The sequence below is a fragment of the Colletotrichum gloeosporioides genome (genome assembly GCF_011800055.1).
Source record: "Colletotrichum gloeosporioides strain Lc1 chromosome Unknown consensus_30, whole genome shotgun sequence".
Taxonomy (NCBI): Eukaryota; Fungi; Ascomycota; class Sordariomycetes; order Glomerellales; family Glomerellaceae; genus Colletotrichum; species Colletotrichum gloeosporioides.
Window position 1 is genome coordinate 281,981 of NW_025544675.1, and position 24,587 is coordinate 306,567.

A 24,587-nucleotide genomic window follows, 5' to 3' on the forward strand; every position below is an offset into this window, starting at 1 on the left:
TACCTACGCCTCTTCGGTTCATAATGATTATTGTCTCTGCTTCTGATGAACTCTGTGACGATGTGGTCTTTTTCCCGTCAGGATTGGATTGGAAACATAATGGTTCATGGTGAACTTTCAACTATCGCTCTCTACTTCCATGACTATGTCTTTTCTCCTAGCTTCAGGCGCATTTTGAAATATTGGAAGTAAACAAATACACAGGAAAGCCTTCCCTGCGGAGCACATCGGCGATGCGGCCGAAAACTGGTCCGGTCACCCGAACCCCACCCTCCCGAAAGGGGCCGGCGCTTACACGCCCACACACCTTCTTCTTCCAGTGACAGCCAACCATCAACTTAATCTTCCCCCGGTCTACCCCAGAATCTGCCCGTTCCCCTGTCCATCGGTTGCGGACCTTGCGCTAGTTGAGAGCGCCGTTGACTTTCTTAAAAGCCAATTTCAACACCACCATCACCATCAGTCATGTAGAGCGACCTGTGGTAACGGAGTTGTGAAGACCTCTGCTCGGCATGCTGTACATCGCTCACGAATAAGCATGGTTCCGTCTTGGCTCGGCACACGCACAAAATACAGCGAGTGAATCTGACCAGGAAACTAGACAGAAATAAGGATCTTCCCTTCCCTTCCCCCTCTCCTCTCCCCCCAACCCCGCGTTTGGCCCGCTGCCACCGCACCGTTACATCGCCCATCGGCTCCAATTTCTCTGTCAGGCTGCCTGGTCTGTCTTGGCTTGCAGATGATGGTGGTCTGCTGCCCTCTTTCTCCGTAGTTGCGGACGCTTTGAGTGTGTACGCGAGGGGACCATCTTTGCTCTTGTGGGTGACTTACATCTCCCAATGTTACGTGATGTTCCTGTCCTGGATGCTGCGTGACGTTATGGGAATGCTTGTTCCTGGTTTGTGAGGGGATTTTTTATTGTTGAGAGGTGATGAAGAGCCGGCATCACATGAAAACCTTTTTGTGCTCTGGTCGTTCCGCGGTTGATGGAGAGGGGATTGTGGTATCGCGTAGTTTACCATGCGGTCGTATATACGAGATGGGGAGATGAAGTGGTATAAGTGAACTCCAGTTCATCCCAGATTCCACGCCATCCATCCCTCTCCTGCCAAGGAGATCTCAAACTCCTTCCTCGATCTTTCCACCCTCTTCGTCCTACGAAGATATCCATCCCCTCTTACCGCAACAATGAAACCACTCCCCTTCCTCGCGGCAGCCGCCGCCCTCCCCCTCGCCCTGGCAGCCCCCTACAACACTTTCGACGGCCCGGGCTTCCCGGCCTGCAACGACGTCGCGACCGTCCACAACGCGACCTCCGTCGCCGAGATCCAGTCCCTCGTGAAGGACGCTGTCGCCGCGGGCCAGAAGGTGCGCGCCTCGGGCAAGGGCCACATGTGGTACGACACCATGTGCTCCGACGACGCGAACACGGTGATCATCCGCACGGAGGAGGTCAACGGCATCTCTGAGTTCGACCTCGAGGGCGGCACCGTGGTCATCGAGGCGGGCGTGACGTTCCTGCAGCTGGCCGAGTACCTGCACGCGCGCGGCGCGTCGGCGGGGTACACGCTCGTGAACTGGAACATCACGCTGGCGGGGTGCGTGGCGATGGGCGCGCACCGGTCGAGCATTCGGGAAGATTCGATGGTGGCGGCGGGCGTGCTGGAGCTGGATATCGTGGATGGGAATGGGGAGATGAGACATGTGGTCAAGGATGAGGGGAGCGACGAGTGGCTGGCGGCGTCGACTAGCTTGGGGCTGTTGGGGGTTATTGTGCGGATGAAGTTTAGGATTTATCCTGACTTTAAGGTCTATGCTGACCAGAAGACGTAAGTTTTGCCTTTTTATCCCTTGTTTGGGGATTATGATAGGTCTGACTGGACGCAGTCTGGAAGAAGATGAGGTCCTTGATGGCGACATATACGGCATGATCTCCCCCTACGCGACGGCAAACTTCTGGGTAAGTCAAACATACAAACACACCAGGCTTCCCAACAGCTCACCCCAACTAGTGGTGGCCCTACAAGCGCAAGTTCCACTGGCGCTACTACGACGTCGTGCCCACCAACATCTCGGAGCAGCAGGGCTTCCAAAACACCTTCTCCGTCACGGACCTCGAGGGCAACACGGCCAAGACGCTCCTCGACAGCGGGCGCTACCTGCCGACGTCCAACATGCTGGCCGAAGAAATCTTCTTCGGCCTCTGGTCCAAGCCCAACTTCCGCGAGAAGACTACCAACACGGCCATCGACACGTGGCCCGTCTACGGGTGGAACTACGACGTGCTCATCGGCGGGCTGTACCCGGACCAGCGCCCGCTGTGGGAGGTCGGCGTGCAGGGCTACACGATGGAGCTGGCGTTCCCGATCACGCAGGCGAACGCGATGCTGCGGCGCGTGCGGCAGCTTTTTGACGACGAGCTGAAGAAGCTTGTCGTGATGACGTCGACGTACCGGAGCGGGATTAACATCAAGTTCGGGCGGCCGTTTGAGGGATTTTTGAGCCAGGTGGCGACGAACACGAGCGACGGCGCGGACTGGAGTAAGGGGGCTATCATGTTTGATTTTCCGACGTTTAGGACTACTGTGGGGGATCACAGCCGGTTCAACGAGCCGTTTTGTGAGTTCTCTGTTTTGGATGTGAGAAGGATGGGGTGCTGACTGCGTACAGATCACAACCTTGCCAAGGTCCTTATTGACGAGTTCCCGTGCCGCCCGCACTGGACCAAAAACACGAGGGAGATCTTTGCGAACGCTACAAAGAATTTGGATCCTGATGTAAGTCTTTCCTGTCGGTTTATTGGAGAAGTACAGAGACTGACTTGGTGATAGCACATTGCTCGCTTCAAGGCTGTGAGGGAGCAGTTTGATCCTAATGGAGTCTTCAAGAGCGTCGTTGGTGAGGCTATTGGAGTCTACTAGTTTAGGAGATAGCGGTGGTTGAAGGAGCTTTTCTCTTCGATGGACATATTTTAAGAGGCTGCGTGCTTTTGCTGTTGTGCTATGCGACTGTATTCACTATGGCTCTGATGCTACTGTCGTCGTAGTCTCTAAATTTACTTTATCAAACTCTCCAGGCCTCTGATATACTTTGGACACAACAAATCTGATTGTGTCTATGTAGAGAAAGTCGGCGGTCTCTGTGTTCAGGGTCTTGGTGTTGACCGCTGCAAATGTGCTGTCCTATGAACGGCTTGCGTCTGACAAGCGGACACGGATGTGAAATTTGCTTCCGGGGTTGACGATGGCTATTTTATCCCGCTACCTCGTGGATTTATTTTGCTCAGCAATTACAGGCGTTTCTCATCTCTTCAACTTGGAACTGATCGCCGAGGCGTCACATCATGTCAGGCCCCTCAGAACCTGTGGTTAACGAAAGTGTATGGCAACTCAAATGACATAGATGATGACCTTTGACATCACTACTCAACCTTTCTATTAGGGTATTCCAGTATTTACCATCATAATATGATATCCTCAAAATCAGGAAGGTCACATCGTACGTATGAGACGTTGCTATGGGCATCGATTTCAGTGCAAGCAGGTATAACCTACCTCGAGTTGTTTTTTCGATCAAATTGCCCGCTTGGAATTTTGGATTTATTCTCTACAGGGTTTTAAATACTCGTTGACTGATGCTGTTTATGTTGTCTCGCAGTAGCTACCTTCATTTTTGACGCAATGACCTCTCCTCTTGTATCGCAGACCACATAAAAGAAGGCTTTTCTCTTCGGTCAAGAACCTGAAAAGCAATGTTTCCACCCCACTCACTGTGTGTGACGTGATTTTCGCGTTAGTCTAGACCCCGACTTCGCATTGATTCTGCGGTGGCTTAATGTCAAGGGCAAAGCCCATGCGGAAGTCTCGGTATCGGCTCTCGTCGTTTTCCTTCTGGAACTTCCGGATATCGCATCAGAATACACACAATAATCAAATTCAAGCCCTGTATTAGTCGAAAGGAAGTTTCGTAGAAGCCGGAAGCGATATGCCATTATCTGGTGGAAGGAACCGGTCGTCCAAGAACGACTACCCCTGGTGATGGCCACCAAATCTCATTGCTTGGAGACAGGTTTACACACTGTCCAGGAACCGACACTCACGATGTGTGTTGAAAGGCGCTTAGACAGGTATTTAAGAAGAGGTAGCGGTTGGTTACATTTTGTGAAGCAAATGTGAATTCTGATTGCTAGACATTGTTGCTGAACTGAATGTAGCCCTGCTCGTGAAGTGGCTAGGATCGCACGTGAATGATGTTCTACTGGACGATGGTAATCACTTGGTCATCGTCGCCATCATTACAAACCTTCTGTTGAGTATTAGCCTTCTACCATGTATATAGATGTTCATTAATCGGTATCCCACACGGGTCCAGCCGGACCTGATCCTGCGGCAAACGTGGAGGACATCTTCCCACACTTTCGTCCGAAGGCCAGCACCGGCCTCCCACACGAACGCGTTCATCCGAAGTCACAACCTGCACGAACCCAAAAACGCTCCAATCACAGACCGAGGAACCTCGTCATCGAACACTTCCGCTTGTGCATCCGTAAGGGCGACGAGTGTGAAACTGCACCAAAGCCATTGGTGCGTTCCATCACAGGACGGACGCCGGTTCATGGCCAGCCAGTCGCGCCAATGTCTGACACCAGTCAAGAGAAGGCCGTCAGTTTCGAGAACGTATTTGTCATTTTGGTTGATGGGGTGCTTCTAGGTTCTTTGCACGGCGTAGTCATATACTGTTTGGGTAAGGGTCACTTGGCCCGGAAAACTTGGGAGCGGATGTCATATCAGGCGATGGCGATGAGGGCAAAATACCTAGAGGCGTGAAGCTGTGGTAGAGCAGTGCTTATTTAGTTAAAGTGCAGGCTACGAAAAGTTCTTCTCCATGGGTAGAATCCTGTCGTCTCTGTCGTCTCTATCCGTAGATAGCCCTCCTCACGCATAGCATCAACAGTGTCATAATCCAAGAGAAATGTTCATGATCATAATTAGCCTATCCAAGCCAGGGACCCAGCCTCTACTCCCCATAATCTGTCTTTAGTCTCTCTTAACAGGGATCAACTTCACCATCAAAGGCCCCTTCTCCCACGTGAGGTAACTCTTCTGATCGACCCATTTCTCCATGCCCGGGCACAGCTCCAGGTCGTAGTGCCAGAGCGTCTTGGCCAGCATCAGCCGAAGCTCAAGCCAAGCAAGACTTTTAGACATGCGCGTTAGCCCGTCGAACTACTCCAATTGCAGGGATACAGGGGCGTGTGTAAGGAGAGGGTAACTGCAACTCACTTCTTTCCCAAACAGTTCCTCGGCCCGTACGAGAACGGCTCGTGGACCTCCCTCTTGTCGTCCCTCCACTCCGGATCGTCGGGGTGGATCCAGCGCTCCGGGAGGAACTCGGTCGGCCGCGCCCAGTTGTCCGGGTGGCTGAAGGCGACGTACGGATTGACCGAGACCCAGGTCTACTCTCACACGTTAGCCCCAATACCTTACACGACAGGGGAATTTCAACAACGTACGCCGCCTGGGATGAACTCCCCGCAAATCTCCGCCCCGCCCTCCGGCACGATCCGCGGCATCCCGGACCCGCCCGGGTTATAAATCCGCAACCCCTCCATCAGCACCCCGTTCAAATACTCCAGCTGCACCAACCTATCCGTGTTGATATCCTCCGTCCTTGCGAAGGCGCCGCGAATCTCCGCCGTCAGGCGCGCGTGCACCGCCGGGTTGCGCAGCAGGTAGTACGCCACGCCCGACAGCACCGTCGCCGTCGTCTCCGTTCCGGCAACCATGAACATGGCCGCATTCGCATGCATCTCCCTGTCACTCAGCCCCTTCTCGTCCCCTTGGTGCTTCACCACAAAACTCCAGATGTCAGGCTTGGGGTGGTCCTTCTGCGCCAGCCGGCGGTCGACCAGCGCGCCCGCGAAGTCCATGTGGTCCTGCGCGGCGCGCTTCATCGGCGCCGCGAGCACGCGCTCGCACAGCGGGCCCAGCACGGGGAACTCGAGCAGCACCACCCCGTAGATGACGTACTTGAGTCCGGAGAAGAGGCCGTGCACCCACGGGTGGTAGTCGCCGCGCTCGAGCAGCAGCAGCGGCTCGCCGAAGGTGAGGTCGGCCATGACGTCGAAGGTGCAGAAGTTGAAGAGGTCGACGATGTTGACGGCGCGGGCGTCGTTGCGGCTGGCCAGGGCGCCCATGGTGTCCACCATCTGGTCGGCGTACTTTACGAGCAGCGGCTCCTGCGCCTTGAGCGCGGTGTTGCTGAAGGCGTGGCTGAAGATGCGGCGCATGCGGGTGTGGTCCTCGGGGAGCGTGGTGACGAGGCTGTCGCGGCCGAAGGCGTCGCCGCCGAAGAAGCGCATGTCTTTGTACATTTCGGACTTGAGCGGGCGGCCTAGGATGTCCTTCCATGCTTGTGCTGTTTTTGTGCGTGGGTGTGTTAGCTTTTACCGGTGCTGGTTTGCAAGCGGACGGGGTTTGGGGGAGCTGGTTTACGTTGGATGTACGAGAGCTCGTTGGGCGCTACACGGACGGTGCCTTGGTACGTCTCGTGGATCTCTCGCGCCTTCTTGGCGTATAGGCCGCGGAGCATGTAAATGTTCTTGGGGAGCGGGCTGGCTCGCCAGAGGAGAGGGCCCGGGTAGTGGCGTAACGGGTGGAAGAAGACATTGTATATGCCCAGGAGGAAGTACTGCAACGCGGTCAGATTGGTGGTCTTGAAGTATGTGGATTCACACTCACGTAGATGAAGGTGAATGCGGTTGCGTAGAGAGCAAGACTCCCGTAACTCAAAGCCATCTTGGCGGGTGTATTGTCTACCAGCGTGAGCTCTACGGCGATGAATAGAAGTTGAAGATGCACTAGAGGAATTATTTCGAGGGTCAAGGCCAATATCTATTCTAACCACTGACTGACGCCAGGCCGCGCAACGCTGCTGCAGCGGCGTTGCAAGCTTCTCGAAAAAGGGTTCCCCAACAGGCAAACGAATACGAATTCGATGTATGATGGTTCGTTGGCCCGCCGCCGAACACCACCCATCATCTTTCCAGATTAAGCAACCCCAAACGCATGTCAACGCGCAGGGTTCGTGAGGTGAGGGGGACGGGGGAACGGATTCGAAACTCTCTGCACGCACACAGAAACCAAACCACGGCATTGGTTTCAAACAAGAGAACAACTCGCCCGTCAGTACTCTACTTCCTTGCCGCCGGCATTGACCGTCTTATGCCCAGCCCACCCACCATCCACGCTGCTGCTGAACGGCGCTTGCACCCGCGCCGGAAGGTCGGGCGGGCGGCCAGGCTTCTTTTTTGACAGCTACCTGAACCCATCCACTCGGTCGGATCCCGCGCCGATCAGCTGTTGTGTGTGCCTGGCCTTTCTTAAGACGATGTTATGCAAGTCATCATGCCGAGCTCGAATGCGGTCGGATCCGGGGCACTCATCCCGGATTGCTGCGCCTCCGGTGTTGACGGATAACCGTCGAAGTGAAGTTGCGGCACTCGCCTCCGGTGGTTAGTCAGTCCATCATCACATGCGGACAGAAGTCTCCTAAGAGAGTCAGTCGCGTACTGTACATGGTCTCGCATGAAAGGTTCAAAACTGCAGAAAAAGAAGAAAAAGCGAGGAAGACGAGGAAGACGAGGGGCTCTCGGTTGAGATGCACCTCAACCCCGATCCATCAACCCATCGCATGCGGCCCCGTGAGACTCCGTCGAGTGCGATGTGCGATACTCTCGCACAATAGGTTCAATACCGCAGACCAGAAGGCGAGATAGACGAGAAAAACGAAAGGTTTCTCGGTCGACTAACACGATTCGACCCCGATCAGTCAGCACCTCACGCAAGCTTTATCGATAAGGCGTCATCACAGCCCGACCCCTCCCCCGCCGCGCACCGCACGCCAACGGGGGAACTCTCATCCCTACGTCACGACTTGAGAGGAGGCTTTCGTTGTGTCTCACTGGCTGTGTCCCTCACATTCCTCAGTGATCTCCCTAGAGCCCCTCAAATTAAATATCTTAAACGGTGCCGCATTCCAGCAACGTTTGGAAAGTGAACAGAAATAGAAACCAAAAAGATTTCGCCCTGAAGCAGAACGCAAACCCACCACACGCAACCATGTCTCCGGTCCTGATCGTTGGGGCCACTCGGGGTCTCGGAGCCTCCCTGACCAAGCAATATGCTGCGCAGTCCGGCACGACCGTCTACGGCACGACGCGTTCCAAGGCTGGTCCGGAAAAGGGCTTTCCGGACAGTGTCAAGTGGCTGCCGGAGGTCGACCTGATGGATTCCAAGGTCGGTGACCACTTGGTCAGTTTGCTAGGCGGCTCGAAGCCGTTGTCGGCCGTGGTAGGTCGTCCCTTACATACCGGTGAACCTTTGCTCGGTCGGACCATTGACGCCGGCAGATTATCACGGCGGGCTACTTCGTGACCGAAGACCTCAGCGCCGAGAAGGGCCCGAACTGGTCCGAAGAACAACGCATGTACACGACCAGCTCCATAGCACCCGTCTTCATTGTCAATGCCCTGTTGCATGCCGGCTTGCTGCAGAAGGACTCCAAGATTGTGCTCGTGTCGTCAGAGTCTGGGAGCATCACTCTCAGGCACGAGAAAGAAGGCGGCGGCAACTATGCGCACCATGCGAGCAAGGCTGCATTGAACATGGTCGGCAAGTTGCTGAGTCTCGACCTCAAGGAGAAGGGCGTCATCGTCAGCATCGTCCACCCAGGCTTCATGCGGACCGAGATGACCAAAGACGTCGGCTTTGACAAGTACTGGGATGACGGAGGTGGTAAGTTTGTTTCCAGGAATTGTCTTCCAACAAACTGTGAGTCGCTAACGTTCGGGTGCCCAGCCGTGACGCCCGACGAGGCGGCCGAGAGTCTCATCGCCTGGACGGACAAGCTTGACATTTCCAAGACAGGCGAGTATTGGGCGCCGAGAGGACCGGGTAAGTGCCGACGTCGCGGTTACACCGTCTAGAGGACAAGACATGTTGACTGATGCGCTCTCCCGAAGGTGACATTGGCACGGCCGAAGTGGTTCTTGGAACGGGGCTCTCGACGCCGTTGCATCTGCCTTGGTAAAGGCCAGGAAGATTCTAGACGGACGAGGCCGAAGCTCTGGATCTTGTCCGCATGCTCCGGACCAGGTGTTTCCCATCATGTTGAGACAGGCTTCATGGATGTTCCGTCGGGCTGCGCAGAACAAGGCTCTTCGGTTCCGCGGGGGACCCGGCCGTGAAGGCATAGGTATTCATGACAGCGACAGCAGGTTTCTTGTGTGATTCGATACCCAGCACCCAATGGGTTCGGGCTTAGCGGGCATTAGTGGTTCGACGGCGCCTGAGGCGGTTCGTTGCCCATCGCCGTAAATGAGACGAACGACTCGCTCGATTGCATCCCCACATCAGAGTGGATGGTAAGCACGGCCAGTAACCAGTGCTGTGGCCACTCAGGCGCACGCGATGGCACAAAAATAGGGGAGATTGATGATGGGGCGCATGGTCTGCGATGGAGACAAGAAAAGAAATGCAACGACTGGAGTCCTCGTCAAGCACAGTCGCGGTGCAATCTGCCAATCTTTGCAAGATCGCGCTTTTGCAGGTTGGCGCGTTGTCTGGCCCATGCACTTCATTACCGATGGATCAACTACCGCAGCTGTAGATATTAATCAAATTCCCCATGATCGTCTTTTATATTGAACAAGCTCCATCGTCAGATTTTGCTCCAATGCTCTCCTTCATAAAAGGCTCGCTTGTGTTTCAGATTGGCGACGTGAGTCCGGGATGACGCTGTTTGCCGGTGCTCCACGAAGGACCGCAACGACGGAAGGCGGCTCCCCGATCTCTCAAAGCAAGAAGAAGAAAAGGGGGGCTCGGGGCACAGCTGTCAGAATGCGCACCAGGGCATTAAGGTTGCAAGGGCAGCCCAAGCACAGGAGGCGGTGGTTGACGCCACGAGATGGTCCATCGAAGCATTGTTTTTTTATGTTATTGTTGCCAAGTATTGTTGGGTATTTGGCCTGGACTCAATAACAAGCCGGTGTGTTGCCTGCCAGCGTCTTTTTGGGACCGCTTGCGCGTTGTTCGTTGCACCGCCAAGCCCGTTGGCATGTGAGGAGGGACGGGAGGCTGAGATGGGAGGGCTTGGAGGGCGTCCGCCGTCTCCCTCCTCGGAGGAGGTTGCCAGCTGGCTGCGTGTTGTATCCCAACTTCCCTGTTCGGAGTTCGGCTTGGCAAAGGAAATCGGCAAGTCAACATGCGCAGTTGCTGAGTGAGTCGCGGGTCGATCTTGATCCCGCAGATAACGACATACATACAGCGGATGCGTATCTGTATCTCCCACCGTAGTCAAACGAAGCGGGTCTGTTCTCTGCCCGAATCTCTTAGGTTTGACGCACTGATGATGAAGTGACTGGTTGTTTGCGCTCGGGTGGGAGCTGGGATCGAAAAGACAAAGTGAATTGTCCGATGAAGAGTGACTATTGGACGCCACCGAGATGGCCGGGCCTTGTGGGGGAGCGAACGGGCTCGAGATTCCTGGGAGCGTCACGCGTCAGCAGGAAACGACGGGCTCTTTCGTGCGTGAGGTGACAGAAAGAGCTATGCAGACACAGACGTCGGAGGAAGCTGCAGCTAATCTGCGGTATCCGTAAACAATAGCGGTAAGAACAGGGCTGGCTACTGTTGGTGCAGTCGAGGCAAACCGAGGCTGGTCTGAAATTGAAGGCATTGGGTCATTTGAAGCAGTTGGAGGAGGTGCATCGGCCGGTCTGACGTCCACGGTGCTGCACCCCATGCTTCTTTAGCGTAAGGTGGACGACCAGGGGGCCTACACGAGGTTGCGTCCAGCAAAGTCGAGAAGGCGGGCGACGAACTAGGTCCCTGTGTGACTGTGTGATTTTCGTCATGTCCAGATGGGAGGTAAGGGAACATGGACCGGGGCGGACAAACAGCTCCATCCTTCATCTTGATCGAGTGCAGCGCAGTGCAGCCGTGGTGTCACCAGCTCGACGACCCGATTGAAGACGGACGGGTTGTTCGGGACGAAATTGTCTTGTTACGTATGTGTGCCATTTCATCAAAGAAAAGAAAAGAGGGAAAAGCTGGGTCTGGGTGGAGGAGAGCTGCGCAGACGTGGGCAGGGCAGGTACCGAGAGCACCGAGTGGTCTTTGCTGGTGGTGGTTTTTTTTTTTTCCGTCCAAGAAACGACTCTGTAAGACCTGGCGACGTCAGGTACATGCCACAGGTTCCCCCTCTGACACCGAGCCAAGTCCAGGTAGCGTGGCCCAAAGAAGGGCCGGTCGGTAGTAGCCGGCTGTGCATATGGCACTGCTCTCTATCCGTACCGCAGTACCATTCGTGGGAGCATTTGTTTCTGGGTGGGCGTGCAGGCGGATGTGGATGTGGTGCATTGTCGGTCAGATGGCTCCAGCGTCGGCGGCGGGAGTTGCACGTTTGGTGGTGTGTGAGGTGTTCGTCTGGTGTTGCAGGCAGGATCCGTCCGGGCCAGGTCGAGATGAGCAGGTGGTAGTGGCCGTGGTGTTTGATTCTCTGGGTCAGTTCTGGGTGCATGTCTGGATGAGCAGGCGGTCCTCATCTGTCAATTGTCACCGTCGTCTTATTTTGCGGAACTCCATTCGCAAGCGAAGGTGCAGCAGGCGAGAGAGAGTCTGGGCACGTCGGTCCCCTGTCGTCGTGGCGGGCTGTTGATTTGTTGAATTGCAGTTGCGGTGGTCGGGTTTAGAATAATTAGGATTATTAGGGGTCCTGGGGTGTGTCGTCGGCACGTCTGGTCTGCACCCCGGTCGACCGAGGACCATCACTCCCGCGTTGGTCGTTGCTAGTGTTCCAGGACCCCATTCCGCGATGCCGCTTCGAGAGTAGAGCAGCAGACGTGCAGAACAGCGGTGGATCATCGTTTGTTGAATAGACTGGGTGAATCCATTTTAAAATCTGAGGAGGGCGCGTGGGAGGAGGGCCAGGCCTTGGAGCTCGAGCCCAATCGTTGTGGTGCAATGCCAGATAGACCCAGACGCGGGAAGGAGTCGAGGGTTTAAGCGGTGCGGCGACGAGGGACCTCAGAGTGTTTTTGATGGTGACGATGTGGTTCGGTTGTTCTCCAAGAAACGCCCGGGCATGAAGCCGAAAGCCGGTAGGCAAGGCAGGACAGGACAGGTGAGGCAAGTAAGGTAGACCGCCTTGAAGGTACTCGAGAGAAGAAAAGAAAAGTGATAGGAGGCGGAAGTACCGTTTCTGTCAAAGACAAAGGAAAGCAGTGACAGACCATGCCGTGCCCGCTCGCCCACCGCCCACCGTCCAGCGCCCACGATGCAGCCACAAACCCGGGCTGAGGGGAGGAGGGCGTGAGGGTCGAGGGTGAGGTGAGGGGAGAGAAGTCTGATGAGTGGAAGGAAGGCGATCGGGGCGGGTGGAATGCGCGGGGATCGGAACACTGTGAAGTGAGGACGGGAAGGTGGAAGTCGTGGGCCTTTCCATCCATTGCTTCTTTCCTTCCTTCCCTCACCCTCACCACTCTGGACCTCTTTGGCAGGACCGGGCTTGGGCTGCACTTGCTCTGCACTTGCATCCGTATTTCAGCCGCTGTCCTGAATAAACTAACCTCATTCTAATAAATCATTGCTCTTGCCTGTTTCTGCTTCCCCGCTTAAACCTCACTTGCCGTGCCTACCTTACCATACCATACCTTACCTTCCTTACTTTACTCTCAGCTCAGCTCAGCTCAGGTGTTTGTTTGCTCTGTCCCTCATTTACCCTTTCCTCTTCTTCCTTCCTTCCCCAACTCTTGCCTCGTTGGCTCTTTCCTGCCTCACAAGATTCCTGTCCTGCTGTACCCTCCATCACCTCAAGGCACCTTACCCCAAGCTCTTCCATCCACCGCCTGCCTCTGTTCCTGCCCGCAACAACAACTGCTCGCACCAGGGACACGCGAGTTCCTACCTTGCTTTGATCTCTCCGCCCCGGCTCGAAACTTCACTTCTTTCGTTTATCGCCTGCCGCCGCGACACCCCTCTTTCGCTCACTCGCGAATCTTCTCTCACCATCTTCAACCTCTGCCGCAATCCTCCTTCACGCCGCATCATATACCCCGTTCCAGCACATACCGACGCCCGCATCCCGTCGAGAAGCGCACCGGCAATAGCGACACCGATATACATCCACACAACCACACAAACACCATTTTCCCCTCTATTACCGAACAGGAACCACGCAGCAGAAACATTACTGCATCGTAGCCGACAACGCGCATTTACCCCAGCGGTTTTCCTCGGAGCTTCAAGAAGGGTCGAGATAAAAAAAGACAACCGGCTCCAACGGGCCACCTCCGAGACGAGACGCCAGCCCATCCTAGTCAACGGCAGCGAGACAGAGTTGGCAGCACGGCCGCCTTGTCTTCTCACGACGCAACCCCGTTGGGTCCTTCGTCCGACTTGAACTGACCGCAGGCACCAAGAAGTTGGGTCGATCCGGGTCCGTGTTGCAGGCGCACCAAGCAGGTCACCGTCACACACGCACACAGCGACCGTCAGTCGACGGCACGGCAGCGCAGCATACAAACACAGGCACGCGAAATCTGCGCTTGGCAGTCTTCTGTGAGATCTGGATTTTTTCGATCGCCCGCCTCCCCAGCGTGGATCGCCAGCATATTAAGCCGCCCGATTCGCTCCAAGGAAAAGACGTGTTACAGCGTCCCGGATAAGGAAAACAGAAAAAGCAAGCAAGAGGGAGGCGAAAAAGAAGGTGAGCTTGCACTTCCTTTTCTGGCCCACCGGCATGGCACCTCGTGGTGTGGTTGCCGGTTCACCCATTCACGGCGTCACCCATCCTTCGCGATCCCCCAAAAAAATAAACCCCCAATTCCGCCCCAAGCAGCCAAACCCCTTCAACCTCGCTCGTGGATGGATCCCCAGATCCACCGCCCTACCACCCAAATTCCTAGCTAATCCAGTCGCTAACCAGCATACCAGCAATCTCCCCCTGAATCCGATAATCCATCCGATAATCCATCAGCCCCCCTCCGAACCAAAGGGGCCCTGAACAAACCATCCATCCATCCATCCACCGTCCAGAATCAGCACGCCGGCATCAGTTGCATTACACCACATACGATATTCAATTGTTATTGGACTCTTCGACGTTACCTTCGGTCGTCACCGCGCACCCCTTTTTTCATCCTTCTTTTCTTCTTTCCTTTTCGGATTGTTCCCCCTTCCAAGCGGTAGCTTGATCCGAAGGCCCACGCCTTGATCCCCAACTGCCCAGGTCGACCTTCTCCGGGCCCCGACTCCCGCGACCGCACCACCCGCACTCTGGTCTGCAGCTTGCTTGCACACCTGCCGAGGAACCGTCGAGTGGCCCCCAAAAATCCCGTTGTTTGGCGTCCCTGCAGAGGCATGACGCTAGGAGCGGGCATTTAGGCCAACGAAAACCAAGCTTGCCAGCAACGACTCTCGTGCTCTCTCGGCCAGCTCCCCTTTTTTTACCCGCGAAAAAAGGCCGATCCCTTGAGTTCAATACTACGCCGCCTGTCCATCCTCATTATCTATCCCTCCCGTCAAAAAGCACGGGTGCCACACCTCACAACCGCCAAAATGTCAACGGCACAATCAGCACAGCCAGGTAAGCCAAGCATCAAGCACTGATATGCGCCTGGCACCGCTCCCACCCACCACAACCCCTTTCTTCCCTGTCTGCCACCATCTTCCCAGGTTTTTTCCCCCTTTGACTTTTGCCCTGTCCAACGGGAGGAGAGCCGCCCTTTTTACGGCCTGCACTGCCGCCCAAGCAAACGCAAGCACCACGCCCGCTCCACCCAATCGTCGAACCTGCTGTGTCATGTAGACGGCCCTCTTGTTTCATATCCCATCCCCCTCGCCGTCATTCGCATGCACGGTGCCGTCTCTCTCCTGTCTATTACTGACTTTACTTCCTTGGAATAGGTCACCAACCTAGCAGGTCCGCCGGCTTAACACTCAATCTTTCCTCCAACAACCCCTTTCGCAACCGCGCCGCCTCCCCACTCCTCTCCGGCGGTACCTATAGCAATACCACCTCGCCCGCTTCGCCTTTTGACGACCCTCCTCCTCGTCCAGTCTCGCGCAATCCTTTCCTCGATCCATCATATTCGTCTAGTCAACCAAACTTGATCGGAGCAGGCACAATGGCACCGACGCTGGACCCAAAGGCGTCCTCGCCGACCGCTGAGGAGCTTTTCGTAAGTGCCCAACCTGCACGACTCGGCACTGTTCAATTCAGACACGCATTTACCGGTCGCTGCGATTGCGACCGTCGCAGAGTTGACTGACAATCTTCATCACAGGACGGCCTTAACATCGACGATAAGAAGCCTTCACGCCCCGAAGGGAGCAGACCTCCCGCCAACCGCCCGCCTGGCCCTCCTGGCTCCGGTCGCCGCGGTCCCCCGCCTCCCGGCCACCGCCCCTCGAGATCCCAGGAGGAGGCGATGAGACAGCGCAGAATGCAAGGCAACGGCAGCGTTAGTGGCGGCCCGCCCCGACCTTCTGGGCCTCCAGGCTCCCCACAGCGACGACCTCAGGAGCGTCGCCCTCGCCGGAACTCGGATTCTTCGCTCCTGATTGACATCGAAAAGCCGCTTACCGACGAGGAGAAGAAGGCCAAGGAGGCCAGACGTCGTGAGAGGGAGCGCCGCGCTCGTGAAGGAAAGGAGAAGGACCCTAAGAAGCCCAGCCGCCGGATTGATGTGATTGATCAATTGGACGCCACTAGCATCTACGGCACCGGATGTAGGTCAGAACCTCTCGGGTCGATGTCTCGATACTAACGACTTCAGTGTTCCATCACGATGGCCCATTCGACGCTGCAAACCCCCACCGCAACCGAAAGGGCAGCCGCCGCGCCCCGATGCAGGCTTTCGCCAAGGACTCGCTGAACATGTCTTTGGGCGGAGCCGGACCCCTCAACAAGCGTCCCGACCACGCCACTTTCATGGGTAACAATGACGGCGACGCGTCTGCTGACTTTGCCGCCGCCGGAGCCAGAGATCCCTACCAACAGCACAAGAACGAGCCGGCCGTGTTCGATCCCCGAGCCCGCAGCTCTATCCTCCACGGCGAGGAGAGCATGGGTCTGGGTACATCGACCTTCCTCGAGGGAACCCCCGCCGCACGCACTGCGATCCAGCGCACCCAGCAAGAGCAGGCTCAGCAGAGCCAGGCCGACGGCTTGAAGCGCAACAAGTCCATCGCTCAGCGTATCCGTGGCATGAAGAGGGAGCCTCGCGAGTACGGACCTGCTGGCCGCATGACGAATCCAGAGGGTGCTTACCACTCCCGCAGGTCTCCTGACAGTGCTGGACCCTCCACCAGCATCTCGTACACGAGCGAGCGAAACCCGTTCTTCTCCGAGTACGGCAAGGAGCCTGAGAGCATCTCAGTCAAGCGTACCGACAATGGCGCCAAGTCACCCGGAACCCCTCCGCCGGTCCCACGCAGAGGCTCTGCTAATGCCCTCGAGCGTCGCAACACTTCTGACGTCAAGTCGCCCACCGAGGAGGCCCCCGGCAAGTCGTCCGGAGGTTTCCTGTCCCGAGTCAAAAGTCTGAAGGGAGGACGCAGACGCCAGGCCTCTGATGCCATGGCTCCTCCGGCCCCTGGAACTGCCGCCTAGTGGAGACGCAGGCCTTAGGAAGCTGAGAAGAATAAAACGTCTAAACGTCAAGGCGATGACGCGCGCAAGCAAGAGCGCGTAGCCCACATTTATCTTTCAGACAAGCAGTCAGTCGCGCTTGGGTCGAACAAAACCAGAAGAGCCACGATTCCCTTCTGAACAAAAAAACGACACAGCAGCATTTCACACTACACCGGATAATGAGCTCGATCACAACGGTATCTGTGCAGCAATCACTTTGGAACCCGCAGGAGTGAAGAGTTGTGGTTGGGTGGGATCTCGAATTGGTTTGGGTGGATATTGGAGAAAGCCATCGGGACGAGAACTACGAAGGCCAGGGCGGACAGGTTGCACCAATGCAGTGCACCTTTTTTCAGGAGCTGCCTGGCGTATTGTGATACCTTTCGTGGATAATCATATTTCTTTAAGGGGGAATAGGTCCCCCGTCTTTCCGCCTCTTTTGCTACAAGTATTCTGGGCCCAGGAGAGGCATACTACACAAGAGGATAGCATAGAGCAGGCAGCCAACAGTCCGTCGGCAGATTGTTATGAATTAGCCTTTATTGAAAAAAATTGAGACTATTTGGCCTCGGATTGTGTTCATCCCTACAGCAGTATTTGAGTGAGAGTGCGCATGATATTTTTGGAACGAGGGATCAGCCCATTGATACGGAAGGCTGATGTGCATGTGCATGACTTGTCATTCATGCAAGGATGCTCTGCAAGGGGCTTTGTTATCTCAGCAAAGGGGAGATGGAGGTGTGCCACGCCCAGATTTCATGCAAGAAAAGGGAATGATGTCATTGAGGGTGGCTGGACATGCCTGTCACAAGTGTCTGCGCCGAGACCTGATCGAGATGGCGACGGGGGACTCGCCCCAGCTTCCCCGAAACCTTATTTGGCTCCTCAATCATGTGACCTGTCCAGTGACATCCTCGCTGCATCGTCAAGTTCGAGCTGAGCAGCAATCGCGCGAGGGCGGACTGGGGGAAGTTTACTGCAGACATATTTCGGAAATGAAGCGGTACGATCTTGCTCCTTATTTTCTCCGAAGACGGCAGTGGTACGAAGCTGAGCGGCGGCGCTGAGCGGGGTCGGGGGAAAGCACCTTACATTACCATTACGCCCCCAACAACAGCACACCATGGGCGGCGACGAGGATGCTGCGGATGCGGGCGGTGGGATGATGATGATACCATCGCAGGCGAGCTCGCATTTTCCGATTGAACCGATCTCGGCGGACGTGTTGCTGCGGCGGGAGACGAAGCGGCGGGACGCGCTGAAGAAGAGGGGGCCAGTGAGGGTTGGGTGTCGCGAGGTGGATGAGTATGTGCTCATGGGAGGAGGCCTGGAGCGCGGGAGCGTGGTTGGGGTTAGTGCTGAGAGCGAGCAGATGGGGTTGATGGTGAGTTTCCCCGCACATGTTGTCAGTGGTTTTCGGGGGCTGACTCGAGGCGATTGAAAAGATTTCTCTGCAGGCGGTGGCGACGGAGCTCTGCGGGAGCGAGGGCGAGATGAGCAGGGCGATGGTCGTCACGGCCCAGCCGCCGGCTGCGATCTTGCCGGCGCTGAGGGATGCGGTCAAGGCGGAGCTCGCGGCCCGCGGCGTTGCGGGGTCGGAAGTGAGGGGCAGGCTTGTCTCCTGTCTGGAGCGCGTGTCGATCACGAGGGTGTTTGATCTGGAGGGTTTGTGGGAGGTGCTTGGCGATCTGGACATTCCGCCGGGGAGTCCGGTTTCTGAAGCAGCGTCGCTGGTGCCGGAGCCGCAGGAGGAGGAGGAACCGGAGGTGCTGCTGGCGTCGCAAGGGCAGGAGGAGGAGATCGCTTCACCGGAGCCTGAGAGGATTACTTTGCCGGATCTGAAGCCTGCGTTTGAGCCGCAGCGGAGGCCGGTAAGGACGGAGATTGCGGACAGCGAGGAGGATGATGACATCAGCGATGGCGAGGACGGCGACGTTGGCGACGGCAAGGACAACGACATCAACGAGGACAAGGACGACCAGGCGCTCGCGCCGTCTTCTTCAGAGCTCTCGGATTTGTCGCCGCCGCCCTCGTCAATGGCTTCGATGCTAGCTACACCCGACCCTGTTGTTGCCCCTGAGGATAAAGAGGAGTCCGACTCCCACGACGATCCCGACGCGAAACCGGAAGAGAAGCTCCCAACTCCTCGAGAGCAGCCAGTCGAGGACCAAAACAGAAGCAGGAGTTCGAGAAGGGAAGCCGAACCCCCCGCGCCCCCGGACATAATCCTCATCACGCACTTTTCCACCCTCATGACGGCCCTCTTCACCGCACGCGACAGGCCATCCGCCCACGACGGGCTACAGTCCCTATCTGCCTTCCTGCGCTACCTCTCGCGCAACCTCTCCAGCAGCCCGCTCATAATGCTCCTCAACAGCACCAGCTCCTCAAAGAGCAAGACGCTGACGGAGCCGCCGCCGATACCTCCGACCGAAGCACCACCACCGGACGAAAGAAGCAGCAACAGCAGCAAGCCCCTCGCCGCGACGCTGCGGTCCGTCTTCAACCCGCCCCAGCTGGACATACCGGGCTACGCCGGCCAAGCAGCCGCGCGGCGGAACAAGCCCACCTTCGGCCTCGTCTTCGCGCAGCTGCTCGACCTGCACCTGCTGTGCACCAAGGTCCCGCGCACGAGAGAGGACGCGGAGAGGCTGTACGCGCCGCCTGACCGGGGCGACGGAGGCGGCGGTGGCGGCGTGCGGTATACGTGGGTCGTCGAGGTCCTGCTCGACGAGCTGGGCGTCTGGGACGAGGGGGCCGCGCCCGGGGGCAGAAGGTGCAGGGAGCAGCGGTGGACGGCCGTGGATGTGAGGGCGGGCAGGATCGTGGATGCGTTTGAGGGCGCGGAGGGGAGGCCGAAGAATGTCGGGGATGTTAGGGTCGTGGGCGGCTTTGGCGGCCCGCGGGTGTGAGATAGCGCGGGGATCTGACGTGAATGCGCGCCCCGGGTGTACAGGTATTTCATGTTTGACAGTCACGGGCTTGACGGGAGTCATGAAGAAGGCGGGCATGTGGATAAAACGCAGGCTTGGCTGCGTCCATCTACAAGCATCTGACAGCCCAGCCGGCCACCTTGTTGTCCCAATCCACCATGCAGAGAAATGACTCTTACCCAAATACAGTGCAAGTCACAAAAACTTTTGGTCTGCGCATTAATGAGAAACGAAACCGCTCAAAAGTCGCATTACGACGTCGACATATGTGTGTTGGGTCGCGGGGGCTTTGCGGACCCGGATGGCCACGCTCGACCAGGAAGACGCGGCGGGCGGCGCTCCGGCAGTCTCTAATCCCCAGAACCCATTAGACTGTCCTTTCGTAGAAAACCGAGTGGGTTCTTTGTCTCAAGGCTCCTGTTGCTCGATTCTGTTACGAAATCGTCGGAGAGAAATTGTGTGCGTGTGTGTGTATATAAGTGACGTTGGAAGTTCTCCTCCATGGGGCGAAAGGTGTGTGTCTGCTTTGAGCCCTCGAGAACGCTGCGCAGGAGTTTGTCCGAGGTATTGATTGGGCGCGTTCGGTCTTCATCTTTGCCTTTAAGCAACGGTAACAACAGTAACGGCGACGACACCGCTGATAGCGGAGAAGAGGACGCAGAGATGAGGATTGTTGGGACGCTGGTGCCCCTGACGGCTGCAGCTGCCTCTTTGCCTGGGGCGTCTGCCGCTTTGGAAGGGACGATGATCACTTCCACATGGCGTTATGTTCTGGACGCCGAAGGGTTTGCTTCTTCGTTCGGACGGGTTCTTGGCGCGGCGACGAGGAGACTTACATGGTCCGGCACGAGTCCCGCCGACGACGTCGAGGCCGGAGCGCCAATCTACCATTACGAGTCGGCGCCGGAGAAAGACCTCGCGGAGAGCGTCTACCAAATCATCCAGGAGAGCGGACACGAGCGGTTCGCGGCGCTGCTACACGGACAAGAGGCCCTTCGGTCGAGGCTTGCCGGTGCCGAGGGGGCGTTTACGGTCTTCGTGCCCACCGACGAGGCGTTCCAGAAGCTGGGTATGGATCAGAGCGCCGAGGCGCTGGCGCGTGAGATGGCGGAGTACCACGTCCTTGAGGGGGTGTACTCTGCCGATGCCCTTCGGGGGATGCAGACGGCGCCAACGGTGTTGGAGGAGCGCGGGACGGGGCGCCGGCAGAGGGTGAGGATTGGCGGTGGCGGGGAGGATGTCCTGCTGAACTTTTACAGCCGGCTTTTGGGGGGTGAATCTGTAAGTTCTGCTTTGTGTTGTCTGTGATGGCATGAGGCTGATGGGTTGGTAGAAGCGGGCTGGGAATGGGGTTGTGCACTTTGTTGATGATGTGCTTGTCCCGCCGCCGAGGTTCGATCGACTTGTTGATGTGTTGCCGGAGCGGCTGAGTATGTTTTCGAGGGCGCTGAAGGAGGCGGGCATTGGCGAGGAAGCGGGCTTGGAGGGTCCGAGGGGTATTACTGTGTTTGCGCCGTCGGATGAGGCGTGGGATAAGCTTGGGGCTGAAGTCAAGAGCTTCTTGTTTGGGGAGGGGGGAGCCGGGTATTTGAGGGCTTTGGTGAGGTATCACATCATCTCAGACAAGATTCTCTACACGGATGTGGCGGTTGATCTCGCCGAGGGGACGGAGTCTTGGCCGAGGAGGTACGAGACTTTACTTGAGGGGGCTGGCGTGCTTGTTCACGTTCTCACGACAGGGGGCCGGCTGATGATGGAGGTGGATGGAAAGAAGGTCTCGGTGAGAGATTTGCCTGCAAGGGATGGTGTTGTGCATGTGCTCGATGAGGTGTTGATACCATCTATGACGACTGATGGTGTCGAAAGAAGCGTGACGATGAATCTAGAAGATTTGAAGAGGCGTCTTGATCCTTGGATGAGGACAAGTGAAGGATTTGAGAATTTTGAGTTGTGAGGGGCTTTAGGAGGTGGATAGTCGGTCTTTGGGATCTCTCGTGTTGTAATCGTTTACGAGCTACTTTCTTCGGGTAGGATACCATCGTTCTATTTCTATTCTGCAGATTATGATTATGATATGCCCTTCGGCAGCTTAGCTTTGTTAGCTAGCATGAAAGACACATACTCGATTGTACGATCTGATGAAAAATTCAGATTTCTAAGGGCAGGGGCAAGATTGATAGCGAGACCAGCAGAGATGGGTACAACAGATATAGAGACGACGACGGAGACAGAGGCGGCGATGGGGATATGATAGAGAGACAGAAATAGCGGTACTAATAGCAACTAACATTCCTTCAGTAAATAGGATGAAATTTCTGTGCTCGTGAATCGCGTTAAAGACGGTAGCTAATAATTACTTGGAACCTACATCTCGATTGTTCCTACGGTACTCAATGAGCAAACGAACCATTCCAAGCCCCTTGCCACGAAGGAAACCCACCAAACGGGTTGAATGCTGGATGACTATCATCGACCGCAAACTGAAAGTCGTCTATGAAATTGCTATCGAATGGCAAGTTTGACACGTCGCTTTGGGATGTGTGCGACGTACCGACAAGCCCGTTCAGGCCATTGCCCTTCGTCAATCCATAGTCCCATCCTTGAACAGCAGCTTCATTCCATGCCGCCAGAGCTTTCCCAAATGTGTCATTCTCAGACTCGGATGGCGCCGTAGATGGTCTTTCATGAGATAGCGCGTCTTCTTGCACTGGTGGCTCCAACACCGACAGAATTCGTCCCTCGATATCATTAAGGGCAGCAATTCCGCCGAAGGCCTCGCCGTTGATGGCATCTCTCTGCCAACCTTTCTCAGGGGACGGAGCGCCTCTATTTTCCGTATGTTGATCAACAACTTCTGCCGTGTTTTTCACGTTTTTGCTGGCCGAATCTGTTTTTTCTGTGATCTGGCGGACCCTTTCGCTGGCGAAGTCTTTGAAAATGCTCTTGACCTCTCGGCGTTGCTCATCGTCCAATCTTCCGCTGATAGCTTCAAGTCTTGAAAATGTGCGCTCCTCCAGTTCGCTTGGGACACCATCGGCAAAGATACTTTCTACGTCGCTTTGGTCCATGGTGCCACCGTTTGAGTGGCCATTTGAAGTGAAGCGGCAGTCTAGCTTTTGTTAGTCTATTTCTAGCATGCATCTGGGGAATTCTGCTGCACTGAATAATGGCGAGAACTTACAAGGATCCGGCATTCTGGTACATGCTGGGAACAAGATTTGAAAGATATTCCTCCACTTGTCCTCCTCTGTTTTCAAATTACGCTTACGTTTCTTGCTTTTCAACTCATCTTCTTGGGCTGAAGTGAACCCTTCGATGTTGATGGCTTCGGCGAGATTGCACACTTCTTGCAAGCGGGAGTGCGGCTCCAGGTCAGCCTTCGAAGCAAAGATTTCGCCACATCGGGTGCAGTGTGGTTTCTGGCGATGGACTCGGTAGAGATGTTCCCTGAAAATTCTCAGCGACAAATACGTCCGTGTGATCTGCGCCGACTTACTTCAGCCTGTGGGTATCTTGAAAGGCCATGCGCCGACATCTATACAACTGCTCTTGAGTGGCCTTGTCGTGCTTTGTGTACGGACAAGCTAGCAGAGACCCGTCTGCTTTCGTTTTCTTGGATTTGCTCCTCGATTGGCGCAGAGATGGAGACGTTAGCATCGAGCTCCAGTCCCCCTTCACTTGTCTGCTTCCAGTGCATCGTAATGCCGATCGTATCCGGGCGTCCTCTTCATCGAGGTCATCCTTTTCGCTATCATCGACCAGTTGTCGGAGTTCATCGGGAATCTTGGGCTTGACGAAGATATCTGAGTCGGGTAACCTTGTAGGACGAATGTCTAAGCCATCGGCTTCGTTGTCTGAATCTGGTTCTGGTGTGGTGCAAGAAGTCTCATCGGGTGATTCGAAATCTGACGATGAAGAGGGGCTCTGCAACAAATGGCCGAATCTTTCTCTACGAAAATTGGCTGTCGGCTCGTCAGAGGAACCGAATTCAGGCTTTATTGGTTCTTGGGGAGACTTCGTGGGCGACTCTTGAACAGTATTGGGACTCGACGTTGGTGCCGGTTCATCCGGGGCTGTTGAGCGACCAACGTCGTCCACACCACCAGTTTCTTCTATCGTCAAACACGCCAGTCGAGATTCAAGTAACCGATCAGCGGCATCTTGACTCTTCTGTTGGCTTTTGCTGCGGCTCTTGTTGCTCTTGTAGTTGCTCTTGTAGTTGTTTCTGCAGTTGCTATCGTAGTCGTTGTCGTAGTTGTCGCCGTAGTTATTGCCGTAATTCTTGCTGTGGTTGCTGCTGAAGTTGTCCCCGTAGTTGCTGCTGTATTTGTTCCCGTAGTTGCTGCTGTAATTATTCCCGAAGTCGACACTGTTGTTGTCGGTTTTCCAACTGTTCGCGAAATCGTCTCGCACGGAATGGAGATCCATTGTGGGTGCCGATGTGGTCAGGAAAAGGAGTAATTTACATATTCGTGCTCTATCTAATCAGAATATTTTCCCACTAGCTCTCAGTTCTACATTTGCAAGGGAGGTATCGATATTTAAAATTCTCGAAGCTTGCAAGAAAATGCGCAAGAGCGCAATTCTCGTGCTGAGCAAACCGGCACCCCTGGTTACTGCTGATGTCACAAGGCGCAACTAGCCATTCACACAGCGGTATTGTTGTTGGGCATCGACAAGGCGAACACAGGCAGATGAAGCATAGGTGGTTCGCCAGGAGGTCAGCAAGTGGTATTAGATCGCAGATGGGTTGATTCATGTGGCTGGGAGAGAAGATTACAGCCACCATGCAGCAACCGCAGTCTGCCTTGGGCTAGAATGGGCCAATCTCTGGTTAGGGAACTGATGCAAGCCGACACAAGCCCATTGGCGCATCGTTGAGGAACATGTACTTGCCGCTGTGAAGTCACAGAGTATCATTGCGATTCTCTGCTGACGCAGTGCCGCGACGCAATGCCA

The 24,587-nt window shown here is 55.7% G+C and overlaps 7 protein-coding genes across 7 annotated transcripts; 4 read left to right on the top strand and 3 right to left on the bottom strand.

Moving 5' to 3' along the window:
- Nucleotides 1-1,188: 1,188 nt before the first annotated feature.
- Nucleotides 1,189-2,921, top strand: GCG54_00008730 (uncharacterized protein; the record flags this gene model as incomplete). The annotated part of the gene is made up of 5 exons (XM_045408691.1): nucleotides 1,189-1,829; nucleotides 1,888-1,960; nucleotides 2,013-2,619; nucleotides 2,671-2,777; nucleotides 2,832-2,921. The coding sequence occupies 5 exons, from the start codon at nucleotides 1,189-1,191 to the stop codon at nucleotides 2,919-2,921; spliced, it is 1,518 nt and encodes a 505-aa protein (XP_045266434.1).
- Nucleotides 2,922-5,036: 2,115 nt separating this feature from the next.
- Nucleotides 5,037-6,797, bottom strand: GCG54_00008731 (Cytochrome P450 monooxygenase FUM2; the record flags this gene model as incomplete). The annotated part of the gene is made up of 5 exons (XM_045408692.1): nucleotides 5,037-5,196; nucleotides 5,283-5,455; nucleotides 5,513-6,393; nucleotides 6,450-6,690; nucleotides 6,741-6,797. The coding sequence occupies 5 exons, from the start codon at nucleotides 6,795-6,797 to the stop codon at nucleotides 5,037-5,039; spliced, it is 1,512 nt and encodes a 503-aa protein (XP_045266435.1).
- Nucleotides 6,798-8,120: 1,323 nt separating this feature from the next.
- On the top strand, nucleotides 8,121-9,090 carry GCG54_00008732 (uncharacterized protein; the record flags this gene model as incomplete). Its single annotated transcript, XM_045408693.1, has 4 exons — nucleotides 8,121-8,351; nucleotides 8,411-8,795; nucleotides 8,859-8,954; nucleotides 9,023-9,090. The coding sequence occupies 4 exons, from the start codon at nucleotides 8,121-8,123 to the stop codon at nucleotides 9,088-9,090; spliced, it is 780 nt and encodes a 259-aa protein (XP_045266436.1).
- Nucleotides 9,091-14,618: 5,528 nt separating this feature from the next.
- GCG54_00008733 (uncharacterized protein) lies at nucleotides 14,619-16,674 on the top strand (the record flags this gene model as incomplete). The annotated part of the gene is made up of 4 exons (XM_045408694.1): nucleotides 14,619-14,646; nucleotides 14,967-15,241; nucleotides 15,347-15,791; nucleotides 15,839-16,674. The coding sequence occupies 4 exons, from the start codon at nucleotides 14,619-14,621 to the stop codon at nucleotides 16,672-16,674; spliced, it is 1,584 nt and encodes a 527-aa protein (XP_045266437.1).
- Nucleotides 16,675-17,818: 1,144 nt separating this feature from the next.
- Nucleotides 17,819-21,582, top strand: GCG54_00008734 (Aurofusarin biosynthesis cluster protein S; the record flags this gene model as incomplete). The annotated part of the gene is made up of 4 exons (XM_045408695.1): nucleotides 17,819-18,079; nucleotides 18,153-19,603; nucleotides 20,273-20,909; nucleotides 20,962-21,582. 4 exons carry the CDS (start codon nucleotides 17,819-17,821, stop codon nucleotides 21,580-21,582), a joined length of 2,970 nt encoding a protein of 989 aa, XP_045266438.1.
- A 512-nt stretch (nucleotides 21,583-22,094) lies between these two features.
- Nucleotides 22,095-22,822, bottom strand: GCG54_00008735 (uncharacterized protein; the record flags this gene model as incomplete). Its single annotated transcript, XM_045408696.1, has 3 exons — nucleotides 22,095-22,108; nucleotides 22,180-22,737; nucleotides 22,810-22,822. 3 exons carry the CDS (start codon nucleotides 22,820-22,822, stop codon nucleotides 22,095-22,097), a joined length of 585 nt encoding a protein of 194 aa, XP_045266439.1.
- Nucleotides 22,823-23,120: 298 nt separating this feature from the next.
- GCG54_00008736 (uncharacterized protein) lies at nucleotides 23,121-24,056 on the bottom strand (the record flags this gene model as incomplete). The annotated part of the gene is made up of 1 exon (XM_045408697.1): nucleotides 23,121-24,056. The coding sequence occupies one exon, from the start codon at nucleotides 24,054-24,056 to the stop codon at nucleotides 23,121-23,123; it is 936 nt and encodes a 311-aa protein (XP_045266440.1).
- Between the last annotated feature and the right edge of the window lie 531 nt (nucleotides 24,057-24,587).